General features: G+C 41.2%; 1 protein-coding gene across 1 annotated transcript in view; it reads left to right on the top strand.

The window, feature by feature from the left end:
• The window catches only part of PECR (peroxisomal trans-2-enoyl-CoA reductase), a 17,851-nt gene extending 3,735 nt beyond the window's left edge, over positions 1-14,116 (top strand). Inside the window, exons 3-8 of the mRNA XM_048486306.1 lie at positions 5,080-5,245; positions 6,831-6,912; positions 7,963-8,059; positions 9,148-9,255; positions 10,866-10,977; positions 13,015-14,116. Coding sequence (XP_048342263.1) covers positions 5,080-5,245; positions 6,831-6,912; positions 7,963-8,059; positions 9,148-9,255; positions 10,866-10,977; positions 13,015-13,103 — 654 coding nt within the window. The 3' untranslated portion in view covers positions 13,104-14,116. The remainder of the gene's footprint in view (positions 1-5,079; positions 5,246-6,830; positions 6,913-7,962; positions 8,060-9,147; positions 9,256-10,865; positions 10,978-13,014) is intronic.

Genomic DNA, 14,116 nt, shown 5'->3' with positions numbered 1-14,116 from the left:
AAAGCCCCAGCCCAGCATAAAAAACAGATTATAAAAGAAATTTCAGAGAGCTTTAAACAGCCATTTCCAGGTAAGGTGCTACTAGTGGTTGCTACTCATGTTGCTTCTCAAGATGGGTCACAGAGGCAGTTCTTCACTAGCAGACTGGTTTGCCCCTTCTGAAATGACTTATCAGAACTCTGTTCTTGGTATTTACATTCTAGAGGCACTGAGAAATGTCCATTTTTACAGTTGCCTTTATACCTGGGTTGGGAATCTAACTGCCAGCAAATTTAGCAGTCTGGTAACTTGTTTTAAGCTGTTAGGGGCCTGTTTTGTGGTCTCTATTTTTTCTGCTGAATCTGAATTAATATATTTTAATGTTTAGTTTTTATTATTAGTGTAAGCTTGGCCAAGTCACTGTAAAAGGTGGCTTAACATTATTCTAAATAAATAAATGAATAGTCCTTCAAAAATTGCTAGACTTGTTTGATCAGAAACAATTCTTACACCACTTTCAACTCTGCTTCCGGAATCACTTCTATTCTCTTTATGTACATCTCAGAATTCGATCTCTAGAACTCTTCTGCATTCTCTTGTCTCCCCAAGTGATCTGCAACAGCATAACTTATTGAAAGTGAACTGTCAAGCCTCAGGGGCCTCCTTATAACCAAGCTTTCTTTCTCACTGGTATGCCATAAATAATTCTGCTTGTTGGCAGAGGGCTCCCAGACACTATACAGCCTGCCAGTTTCCTTTGTTAAGAAGACTGTGATGTTGCATTATAGCTTTTCTTGCTCCGTGCTTTTCTACATCAAATACTTTTTTCTGCTGTCAGTCTGATTAACTTTTATCATTACCTGAAGAAGAAGAGTATATGGCTATTTCATCTGTGTGAAGATGACCTCGATTCCATTTCTTTTCTTTTTTTCTGCAGAGATACTGGGTCAGCTTTCAGGGATTATTAAACAGCTGGTGGTGGTCAGCATTTGGTGTCATGCTTGCTGCTTATTTAGTTGTTAGAAATTGAGGTCTGCTGGGAAACATGAGAAGATGTTATCAGTGACGGTCTGCTGGGTGAAATCGGTGCTAAACTTCCAAACTTTTTGATTAAGCGGCCGTTTTCATCAGATGAAGTTGACTTGATTTGTCTAATGGTCTTCCTAATTCATACCAGTGATGATACTTAGAAGCAGGAGCCTTCTCTGTTTTTCCTCAGTGTCTTATATTAAGAAGCATGTTGCCTCTGTACACAGTGGTTTAATTTATCTAGCATGGATGTGAGCTTCTGTCAGATCTAGCATCTTCAAATTTGTCTGATATTTTTAAAGCTGGTGACCACTACCACATCTTTTGGCAGTGATATTCGTAAAATAATTCATAAATTAATTCACATTGTGTGAAGAAAGTGTTCTTTTATTGGTCCTGAATTTTCTCCAAACACCGACCCTCAGAGGAAGGGGAGGGAGGGGGAAGGGGGCCCATCATCTGGTCAAGGCCCGCCCACCCAGGGGGGAGGGCAGGGATGGGAGAAGAGGCCCGTCATCTGGTCGTGGCCCACACTGTGTCTAGATCTGTTACGCACTGTATAACAGACTTCTCTCTGTGATACACCTCTGAAGATGCCAGCCACAGGTGCAGGTAAAACATTAGGAACAAGATCTACCAGACCACAGCCTCACAGCCCAGAAAACCCACCACAACCAGTTGAATCAGGCTGTGAAAGCCTTCAACAATGTCATGTGGTATGTTAGTTTTTTTTAAGGTTGCTCTACTAATGGCTAATAGTTATAATAGGTGACATGTACTAAACCACATAGCTCATCTGGCAAAATAGCATTTGTTTGGTGTCATCTTGTATATGCCAATAAAGGCCTTACATACTTACTTGCATTTATGTTTGTGAAAGAAAGAGCTGTGATTTCTGCCAGTTTTATTTTTCTGCTTCAGACTCTATCTTTCTTCACTTGTGCTGTTCTTGAGGGTCCATAGATCACTATGATCAACATTTTGGGAGGCTTAGTGTGCTGTAGCAGGAGGAAGAAACAGACAAGTTCCACACTCCAAAGTCCACGGGTGACTGAATATATGTATACAGACAGTATAAACCTGAATACCACAAAGTTCCAAACATGCAACAAGAAATGTCATTGCATTCATGCAGAGGCATCGTTGGCCAGTCTTTCTGACCATCACCTTCATTCTGGCCAATGAAAATTAAGCAGAGGTATAAAAAGATAAAAACCCATAAATTGTAAACTAAAAGTTTAAAGGATGCTGTGCTGGACATGAGAAAACATGGGACTAAATATATTCCACCTCTTTCATATTACACAGTATGAATTCTTGGTTTGCTTTTTCAGTTAGCTTCCTAGCCTTTACAGCAGTGGAGGAAGAACAAAAAAACACGCCTGATTACAACTGCAGGTGACCCTCCTGAATATCTGTTGTGTATAGATTTCAGAAAAGTGAATGCAGTAACAGAGTTGGATCCTTATCCTACCCAGTGGTTAGATCAGTTTGTTGAGAGGCTGGCTAGTGCTAAGTTCATCAGCACGCTTGATTGCTCTAAGGCAGTGGTTCTCAACCTTCCTAATGCCATGAGCCTTTAATGCAGTTCCTCATATTGTGGTGACCCCCAACCCTAACATTTATCCATTTTACAGATGGAGTACACTGATGCAGAGAGTCTTAGGTGACCCCTGTGAAAGGGTCGTTCGACCCCCCAAAGGGGTCCCGACCCCCAGGTTGAGAACCACTGCTCTAAGGGATATTGGCAGATTTCTTTGTCTCTGGAGTCAGCCGAAAAACAACCTTTGTTTGTAGTTTTGGCCACTTACAGTTTAAATACATGGCTTTTGGGTTAAATGGAGCAAGTACGTATTTCCAAAGGTTAATGGATCGAGTGGTAGATGGGCTTGTTTTCAGTTTTGCCTATGAAGGCGACATGGCTATTATGTCAGAGGACTGGGAAAGTAATTTGACTCACCTAGAAGTTGTGTTGCAAAGAATTCAGGATGCTGGCTTGACTTGAGACTTTGAGAAATGTCAATTTGAGTGGAAGGAAGTTGTTTATCTTGGACATCGGGTTGGGAATGGCCAGATAAGAGATAAGGTAGCTAGTGTGAAAGATTGGCCTGTTCCTGAGACTAAAAGGGCCGTACAGTCCTTTTGGAGTCTGGTTGGGTTTCACAGACGGTTTCTGCCAAATTGAAGCGAGATTGCTGTTCCCTTGACTGATTTGTGTTGTTACAGATGTCCTTATCTTGTATTCATTTCGAATAAAAAAATAATTTTTATTAAGTGAACTGTGTGCTTTTTTGGTTCAGAGAACAGGTTGGCCTGTTCCTGTGACTAAGAGGGATGTACAGTCCTTTTTGGGTCTGGTTGGGTTTTACAGATGGTTCCTGCCAAGTTTAAGTGAGATTGCTGTTCCCTTGATTGACTTGCAAATGTCATTGACTTGCATTCATTTTGAGTAAACAAAAATAATTTTTATTAAGTGAATTGTGTGCTTTTTTGGTTCAGAAAAGAACTCACGTTTTATGGGGCCTAGGGGAGTTACCTCTGGTTCTTGACAAAGACGAGTTGGAGAAAGCAATCTGGACAGGAAAAGTTTGAGCCACATCTTGCAGGTGCAAAGGCTAAGAAGCAAAACCAGGTCTAAAAAAACAAAACCGTATGAGGAGCATGAAAGCAATTTCCCAAATACCTAAATGCTGCCATAAAGTGCTGAAGCTTTTAAAAGTATGGACGAATAACACCAGGCTTGAATATGATGGGAAACCTCTGTCAATGGCTGTACAATGAGACAAAATATCTAGTGAAATTGTGGAACTTGTTTCCTTGATAGGTTTTTGCAACTGAACATTCATGGCAAGTCCAGTGTTCCTTTCAGTTTCTCCCAGTGCCCCTGCCAAATGCAGTCAAGTTTACATTCTGAGTTGGGGTTTTTGTTTGTTTTATTGCTTGAGTTTTGTTTTTTAGTCTCTTCTAATGTTTTCTTCTCATGGCTTGGTATTTGGGCTCTAGGTACATGGAAAGGCAACATCTAAATTTAACAAATAACAATATATTCTGTAGATTACTTTATTGTGCAAATTGGATCCTTCTTAGCTTCTTCAAGAAGTAGATGCTGTGGCTGTTCTGATACATCAGTAATTAAATCCTTCTGTTAAAGAAAATAATAATTCTTTACAGTGTTACATATGTTTATCATAATTGTTTTGAATCGAAACCAATACATCATTAAGTGAAGTTTGGCTGTCAGTGAGTTCTTCCATGCAGAACTTGGTTGACACACTGAGGCCCTTTCCGCATGGGCCTCACGAGGGGGGTTGCACCGGCATACTTGCAGCTGGTGCACCCTCCGGGGCCATTCGCACATTGTCCTGCAAACGACTCCGGTGGCCCACGGGGCTGCCTTGGCACTGGGCCCAATGCTTTTCCCGCCCTCTTACCTCCACTCGGCTTCCGTTGTTCAGCAGAGGCCAGGGGACACACCCCTGTGGCCATGGAGATGCTGCCAAGGACAGAGGCCAGGAGACATGTCCCCTGGCCTCTGTAGAGCAATGGCAGCCGAGAAGAAATAAGAGGCGAGAAAATGCCGTTTGCTTGGTGCCGGGTGGAAGGCGCCATTTTCCAAAAGACTTGCTCAACGAGTGAGTCAAGAAAACGCCGGTGTGGGGGGGGGGGGGATTCGAGTGCAGCGGCAGCGATGCAAACACCTCTTGCCACATCAGCATTTTTACCGGCCCCTCACCACTCTAAATGGCCCGTGCAGAAGGGGCCTGAGTTTCTTGTCCCTAAAATTGCTTTGGGATTTTTTTCCTAAAGCAAAAAGCAACAGGATTAATTTTTCTGGGCTTTTCAATAACTGTTGCACCTTTAATCATAGTGTTGTAATTTCTATTTATTTCTGATACTATAACCCTCATTCTTCTTCTGTGTGTTTGTGGGAGAGAGGCCTCATTCAGAAAGCAATCACTTCCACATACTGTCTTATTGACACTTTTCTTTTGGGCAAATCTAGAAAGGAAATCTAGCAGATGGAAATGACCAATGTTAAAGGCTACCACTTGCGGATCTTCTTTATTGTAGGTAGATGCACTGGTGAAGTCGACATTGGATCTTCATGGTAGAATAGATTTCTTGGTAAATAATGGAGGAGGCCAATTCCCTAGCCCTGCAGATCAAATCACTTCGAAAGGATGGCATGCTGTGATTGACACCAACCTGACCGGAACCTTCTATTGTTGTAAAGCAGGTGAGACTGGATGTAGAGGGAAATACTAGCATCTAAGCCTAAACCCCTTTGCTTCTTCTGCTATTAAAAGAAAATAAGAGTTTGGATTTTTACCTCACCTTTCTCCCTGGTAAGGCATCTCAAAGAGGTTTACAACTTCATTCCCTTATTCTCCCCACAATAGACACCTTGTGAGGTAGGTGGGACTGAGAGAGTTCATTAGTAAATTGTGACAAGTTCAAGGTCACCAAAAGGTTTTATGTGTAGGAGGGGGAAAACAAATCCAGTTCACCAGATAAGGATCTGCCATTCATGTGGAGGAGTGGGGAATCAAATTCGATTCTGCAGATTACAGTCATTCGCTGTTAACTTGCACCAATTATGGCTGTCACTGATAGGCTACCTTTATTATTACCATTAGAAGTAGTCTTCATAACTGAATTAAAAGAACTTGGGGATTATTTTAATTACCATGAGCCCAACAACTCCTACCTGGCTGTCCCACAAAACGTAATAATTAATATATCAACTCTTACTCACAAAGACTCTCTTATGGACCACAGTGTACAAGTCTAACACCTGTTTATACATTATGAGAAGAAAAACTGTCTTAAAGCCATAATGCTGTGAGCAAACAAGAACAAAAATGTCTTGCCCCCTCTCTCATTTTGTTGCACACTGAGCCCCCAAAAGGGGTACACAGGGAAAGCACTGGGGGCAGTATGGTGTTCTGCAGTGGGAATGGGAGGAACAATCACAAGCTAGCCAAAGGACACTTCATAAAAATCTGGAATGTTATTTTGAGAAAATCACAACAAATGCTAGCATACATTCACAGGTCCTGGGTGGATAAGAGTCCAAGCTGTTAAAAATATGCTTATTTTTTCCCCCTTAGGACTGCTGATATGCTTGACTGCTAGCAGCCCATTGGCAATGCGATCATGCATTCTAATGAGTCTCCAGGAAAGTTGCTCCTTCCATTGAGAAATCACAATTAAGACAAAAGCAAGTTTTCTTTAGCTGGACATATGTTATGGTAGACATGAATTAACTGCATTTTGTGTCTACAGCTGAGTAATTATCTTGGTGCAAGGAGTGATTGGATGCTGTTAATTCAAGTGGAATACCAAATTCTTATCAGGTAGAGGGGAATAAATGGAAGCAAACCATTGACTTGTTCTTACATTGCTTCGGAATTTTTTGGAACTGATAAAGGAATTGGATTCTCTTGGTTTTGCTCAGATCTGTCAGGTTTAGGACCTTGAGATCCATCTAGCTGAGTGGGCTGTTCTCTGAAGCTAACGGAGCTTGGATGACAGCAGCAAGGTAGATTGATAATTTCCGTATTCAACTGGTGTGAAGTAACATTCCTGAAATGTACAATTTAAAGGTGATCATCTGGCTGATGTACTGATTTAATTCTGTTGCTGCTTATGAGTCCATATTTATAGCTGAGCATAATCACAGGATTATTTTATTTCCTTGACACAATTTATGGGTGAGTTGGTATTAAATTTTGTTTCTGCTTAACTGCTTTATTTAACCATTGCACTCTATCTGACAGTATAGAAAAATCCTCATTTTCCTTACTTCTATTTCCATGCAGTGTACAATGCTTGGATGCGGGATCACGGAGGCGCCATTGTCAACATTGTAGCTAATATGTCGAAAGGGTTTCCTGGAATGTCGTAAGCTTGTCATATTCATCTGAATCGCTTTTCATTAAGACATGTACTGCTTGCTTCTGCTAAAACTGCCACAACAGTAAATATTATTACATAGCCTAACCTATAAAGACAACAAAATATAGTGTGGTCTTAGGAGTGTCCCCGTGAAATAAGTTTCTCTCTTGTCTTCCACAAATACCTGGCCACCTAGCCTCTGGTGAAAACAAGATCTCATTCTTTGAGATTTCTTAGAGAACACTGGCCACCTAGCCATTCTCTCTCTGGCTCTCCCTGCCTCTAGAACACTATTTCTTGACTGGATCTGGGGACTGGCACGATCTGTGTCTCACTCTCTCTGTGACAGGCTCGATCTCTGTGTCACACAATCTCCTAATATCTTTTCTGACAGGTTCTCTCTGCTTTTTATAAGGCAAACACACACTCTCTGTGGCTCCTAGCTACTTCATGTCAGCTGGCCAATCAGGTGGAGCTCTGGTTAATTCTCGGTGCTCCTGCTCTGACTGAACTGCACCTTTTAAAATTAACCATTTTAAACACTAATCTGTCACAGCTACCCTTTGGAGTTTAACTAGTATTCTGTAATTTGTTACTAAGTAAGGAGTTTGGAGAGTCACAAGGTGGTGCTACTGTTTGAATTCTGTTAACTTTCAATTAGAACAGAACAACAAAACAGGCAGCCTGTTTTACCTGCCTGTTATCAAACACCAGAAAACCATGTTCTCCACTGTAGGGCTTCAGTCATCCTTTCACTCACCAAACATGTTAGCAATTACACACATAAATGAGACTATTTTGCAAATTAACTTCTGGATTGGTAAATAATCTTGCCTTGCCTGCCTTGCTGTCATAAGATTATATAGTTTGGATTGTTCCTTAATCATGACAATCTGAAAGACAATTATTACTTGTTGGAGTCTGACATAGTTGACCTTGCTAGATATCATAGGCCCACCTTACGCCATCAATCTTCCAAGATTGACAGGGCTACCATGTGCTTAAGTTACCTTATTGATGGAAGTGATTGCATGTTTTCATCTTCTTTCTTCACAGGCATTCGGGTGCAGCAAGAGCAGCAGTTGATAACCTGACTAAAAGCTTTGCTGTTGAGTGGGCCCAGAGTGGAGTGAGAATTAACTCCATCGCCCCGGTAGGTAATGGAATGTGACCAGACAAGCTCAGATATCTCTGGTCTCCAAAAGGGATGGCGCTAACTACATGTTAAAAAGACCTTGGGTCAAGTACAAGGACCTGAATCAAATATGAGTTGTGAATTCCTGAAGAAAACTCAATTCCCAGGCAGCAAGAAATGATTTTGATTGAGTACATGGCTGATGGTTTCTGCCTCTCCCCATGCCATTTCCCAGACCAGAAACATCCTGAGGGGGTGCTTTTTGCCCATTAGACTCTCCACTTCAATTAATGGTATTTATGGTATAGCAATTTATGGTATAGCTTTCCAGAACTAATCAAATAGCACCTCCAAGGGCCTTTTCAAGATGGGAAAATGTCATGGTGGGGGACCATTCTCATTGAATTCCATGGTCTTGACTCTGATTGGTTTCCAACAGGAAACCTGCAACTCGTGTTTAATGGAAAGTTCTTATGATAGACTGAAAAACAACCCAGGGAAGGACTTTGTAACTTGGAAAGAGGGTCTGATTGTATGCCTCGACTGCTGAGTTGGAACCAAGAGTATTTTTCTCATGCCAAATATGGAGTTGATGGTACTTGGAGTCTGTCAAGGTTTCTGGGACTAAACACAAGCATAAAGGATATGGGTATTTTTGTCTGGAACTTGAGGCCAAAAACCTCTTCAAATTTAAAATTAATTCACAAGCATGTAGAGATTTGCTATAAATTATTTTTAATTAAATTCTGTTGAGGAGGAAGAAGAATTTGAACATAAAACAAAATGATGATTTCATTGGGATGGATTTATTGGCATATTTGTGAATGCAATTCCCCCCCCCCCCAAAAAAAAACCCAAATCGGATGTGCAACATTGCCAAGATCCTTAAGGTGAACCCATTTGCAACTTCTCTATTTGTGCAGAAGTATAGCACATTCACAGTTCTAGCACTGAATGGATATTCTAAAAACTGAAAAAGTGTGTAAAAATAAGTGTATCCAATAGCTGGGATGGTGCTTGTTTTCAGTAGGGTAGTCCATGGGCTTAGAAAGGTGTGGGATTTGTGTGTGTGTGAAATAATAACGGAGACTTGTCTTTCAATGTAGGGAGTGATCTTCTCAGAAACTGCTGCTGCACACTACACCAATGGTGAACTCATGTTTAAAAACTTCATTTCAAAGATTCCTGCAAAAAGACTAGGAGTTCCTGAAGAGGTATAATATTTCAGCATATGTGTAATATTTAACATGAGGAAGAGCCTTCCAGGAAATTGAATAGCCCTACTATTACCACATTTAGAGTTAGATTGGCTTGGATCCATTGATGCACAAACAATAACATAAATGTACACAGTACAGTTCTGCTTGCACAACATCTAGTGCTTTCTTCCCCATATACAATAGCGTCCAGAAATTTGTTGGACAAGATCTTGCGCAAGCAGAAACACAAGAGAGATGCAATAAGTTTGACTTGGTGCGTATGGCTACCATGATTTTTCCCTTGTGTTACTGCTTACACGAGAGCTATGGAGCTAGCCTATCATCTTCCATCTATCACAAAAAATAAATCTCAACTGTATGTAATAGATGGAAGTTGGTTACAGGGGACATGTCGTGGGCCATCCTCTGGAAAGCAAAAAGTCCTCGGGATGAGCAGAGTCTAGTAAGCTCAGACCAGGTTGGGAACCAACAGGGGCTGAGTTTGGAGCAGACAGGGTCCCTGTAGACTCTGCAGAATGAACAACAGGCTAGCCAGGACTCAGAGCCCAAAGTGCCTGTAGAAGCCTGCCGTGCATCCAGCTCTGCCCCAACTGAAGAGCCTCAGGTACATAGCTCACATGAACCTATGCATCAGCAAAGGCAGTACTGCAGACAGCTATTGCAGATTAACAAGAAAATTGCTTTCTTTCTGGCTCAGAGAAAGTACCTCTTGCAGTAAGGAGAATCAGACTCCTTGTAGGATGAAGGTTAGTGTCCTGGGAAGCCTTATATTAAGGAGGATTGCAGAGTTCACTGACCTGGACACAATGAAACATGTGGCTGCTGAATTGCATCCTCCTACCTGTGGACTCTGGCCCTTGGATCAGATATCTTGATACTGAACTTGTTTAACAGGCTCTCAACATGGCTTTCTGTGACTCTTGCAGTCAGTTCTTTGCTTCTCTATAGACGCAGCTGTCTGCTGCAACCTGACACGCAGCCTAATTCAGGACAGAACATAGCTTCGCTGTGGATTGTGGTGCTTATCATGATCACCCTTGGGTCCCTCACTCTCTCTTTACATGAGAGCATTTTAATTTTTTTACACTTAGCAATTGCTCTGTTGAGACTGAACAAATGAAATTCTTGAAATCGGAGCACTTGGACATAAACTGTGGGCAAGAATCAGCTGGTGTTGAGGCTTTGGGTTTGAATTGGGATGTTCGATAATCAAAAGACAACATCAAATCACAAAGAAATTTTATCTGGCTCCTGGTTGTGCTACCAAAATTTAATCAAGGTACAATAAAAAGTTTGCTGGAAGTTTCATTCAGAGAGAGAGCGAGTGATTGCCCATGTGAATACTGAACTTGCCCCAACTCTTAATTAGCATTTGTAGCCACTAATTAATTAGCATTTGTAGGCACTAAAATGCCAACAGGCAATTTTTTATTTGCACTAAATACTTTGTCTTCAATTCACTGTTTCTTCCACCACATAATATTGGTAAGGAAGCTCTGTATTGGCTGCTGATGATAGCTAATCTGAGTAACATTTATAGCTGGAATGGTGTTGTAGGGATGGATCCCCCATAATTTTCATAGCAAGTCTTGATTCTTTGTAAGGTGTCTTCTTTGGTATGTTTCCTGCTGTCTCCTGGGGCCTCCTTTATAACCGGAGAAACTGTGAAGGTTGATGGTGGACAGAATTTATACTCATGCCAATGGGAAATTTCAGGTAAAAAAACCCCTCATTTTCAAAAAATGCTTTTATACTTGAAGTGAATACACATGAGATGTGTTAATAAAGAATTAGGAAGGTAGGACAAGAAGCCAGAACTTCAAAACAATCGCTTTAGCCAGGGTAGCATATGAAAACTGGCACAGAATTTGGCTCCTGGGGTTCAGTTTTTGCTTCTCTTTCTTAGAAATGTTATTTTCATGGTTAAGAGGGAAGAAATTTTAAAATTACGGAACAGACCAAGGACTGCTTTGACGGGTACTTCAAAAACAAAAGGGTTAATTGTAGAATATATTGTCATATAAAAGACTTTGTCTTGTTCAACTGATGAGCTCATACCAGCTTCCATAGCTGTGATTGCTCCAAGACTCTTAACGGTTTTTCATTTTATTTTGAAGACTTGCTGCCCCAAAAGTGATCTTGCATCTTCTCTATGAAAATAATAAGACCTCCAGCAGTAAAATCCTGGGCAATCTTACACCCTTCTAACACCATTTAAATTGGTGGGCTTTGAAGGATGTTACTTTGTTTATTATTGCCCTTTAGGAGGCATCGGTGCAATATAGCCAATTAACTCAAATTATTGATGCCAGTCATGCAACAGCACATACCTCCTAAATGAAGAAGTGATGAGCAAGTGTTAATGCATTATGGGACAGAGGCTGCATGTCCACTTTGTGCAAACAGCAAGGCAAATGCAGGAACAAAAATTGCCAATGCAGACAGAAGATGACATCCCAATCCAGGGATCTCTTTGGCACTGGCGCACCCCTGCGCTGGTGTGAGTGTCCGCCCCACTTGTGCAAGGGTCAGATGCACTGGTGGAGGGGCTATTTACCCAAGCAGTAGGGTGCTGTGCAGCTCCATGGCTCCACAGCTCTAGTAGGGTGCTGTGCAGGCCCGCTGGTGCAAAAAAACCTAAAACCTTGGTTGGTTTTGCCCTGGCCTTTGTCTAGAACAGAGGACTGCAACCTGGGGCTCTCCAGATGTTCGTGGACTACAATTCCCATGAGCCCCTGCCATCATGGCCAATAGGCCATGCTGGCACGGCTGATGGGATTTGTAGTCCATGAGCATCTGGAGAGCCCCAGGTTGCAGACCCCTGGTCTAGAATAAGAGTTGGATTTATATCCCCCTTTTCTCTCTTGTAAGGAGACTCAAAGGTGCTGACAATCTCCTTTCCCTTCTCTCCCCCCCAACACAACAAACACCTGTGAGGTAGGTGGGGCTGAGAGATCTTAGAAGAACTGTGACTAGCCCAGGGTCACCCAGCTGGCGTGTGTTGGGAGTGCACAGGCTAATCTGAATTCCCCAGATAAGCCTCCACAGCTCAAGTGACAGAGCGGGGAGTCAAACCCAGTTCCTCCAGATTAGAGTACACTTGCTTTTAACCACTCCACTGCTGCTCCTATCACTACGCCACTACTGTGCCTACTGGAACACCGGTTCTGGGCTTGGGTGGTGTAAGCCCATGGAGCCCAATGGAGGGCTCTTTGGCAGCAGGGTGGCTTTTTCATTTTCTGCCTCCCTGCACCGTTGAGAAGCCTTCCTGGGGGCAGCGGAGAAGTGCCGAAGTAGCACTGCATCCTACCAGAGGCTTCTGCAAGGGACTATGAGGTATCACAGTTGTGTGAGTCTTTATTGTTGCATGTTAATTTTTGACAAATTTGAAAATGTATATTAGTGTTAACTCATACCTTAAAATGCCAGACGTTATTGAGACTGTGTGCCAGTTTTCCTGGCTATCTCTGCAGTCATTTCATTCCTCTACATTATACCAATCTTTGAGCCTATCCCTAATTCTGGGTTGTTGCTATTGCATTTTAAAACCTCATTGACATTTTCACCACAGAATACGTTTTTGTATCAGAAAAACATCTGATGCAGAATACATCTGACACTTCGTTTAGCCTTGCCTCAGGAAATGTTTGCTTTCTCTGTTGTATGGAAATGCTGCTTAGCTAGATTGGGGTAAGAATGAAATAGCTTGCTTTCCAAAAAAACCCCTCAATCTTATTGTATCCTTTTTCACAGATCATAACAGATGGCCAAGTGCCCCAGAGGGTGATAATTCTAAAGCACTCACGAGGATGCTTTCTGGAAAATCTTTATCAAAACTGTAAAATAAAGTATTGGAGTTGGACCCCTACCATCCCCATTACCAAGGGGAATGTAGTCTTAAGAAACATTAAAGCCTCAAATGCATCTCTATACAACCTTGAGTTAAGTGTGCTTTTTCATAATGATGCAAAGAGAGAACTCTCCATCAAATAAATCTTCAAAGAAACAACCGGGGGTGGGGAGGAGGAAGTTGATTTAAATCATATAAGTTTAAATCACAATTTAAATCATAATTTAAATCACTAGTCAGAAAGACTTGATTTAATTCATGGTTTTCTAGATAAGACTCATTCTTGCTGGAATAATTTTAATATTTACAATCAGACGATGGTTCCATTTTCAGAATAACTTTTCAAATCATTTTTACAGTTATTTCAGAAATTACTGATTTGGTTATACTGTTAGAAATATATAGATAATTATTGTGAGGTGAACTATCTCAAGTGTGATTCAGGCCACTAGACCTTGCACTTCTTTGCTTTTTAGATAAAGGAGCTTTATTAAAATTTTCTCACATTAGGTCTCTTTTATGGTGTTCTGCCATTATGGATTTTCTCCTCCAGGGAGAGAATAATATGACAAACTTCAGGCTACACACAAATATCTTAAGACCTTTAGAGAATTCTGCTCCAAAGGTTCCACTTTCATTTGTACCTCTTGCCCCTCCCTCCTCAGATCTATTGCAGCCCAAACAATCTTCTATTCATTCAACTGAGGTAAAGGATTGATTCTGGTTTCACAGATTTGCAAAGAAAAGTGGAATTAATGTCTTTTTCTCAATTTTGTATGTTTACTTTGTAACATTTTGGCTGTGAAGAAGAGACACGTCTCTGCAGGCACAAATTCAGTTTTGAGAACTGTAACCAAGCATCTTTTATAATATCTTGTGGAAAGAAAAACTGACCAAAATAATCTTGCAGAACCGCTGGAAGGGCCAGACAGTGTGCATGGATTAATGGAATTCATTTATTTTAAAAATCTAATTTAAATAAAAAACTGATTGAAATTAAAAAAA

Source organism: Sphaerodactylus townsendi, linkage group LG02, assembly GCF_021028975.2.
Source record: "Sphaerodactylus townsendi isolate TG3544 linkage group LG02, MPM_Stown_v2.3, whole genome shotgun sequence".
In the NCBI taxonomy this organism is placed as follows: Eukaryota; Metazoa; Chordata; class Lepidosauria; order Squamata; family Sphaerodactylidae; genus Sphaerodactylus; species Sphaerodactylus townsendi.
The sequence above is the reverse complement of the archived record's forward strand: the minus strand, read 5'-3'. Positions and strand labels throughout refer to the sequence as shown.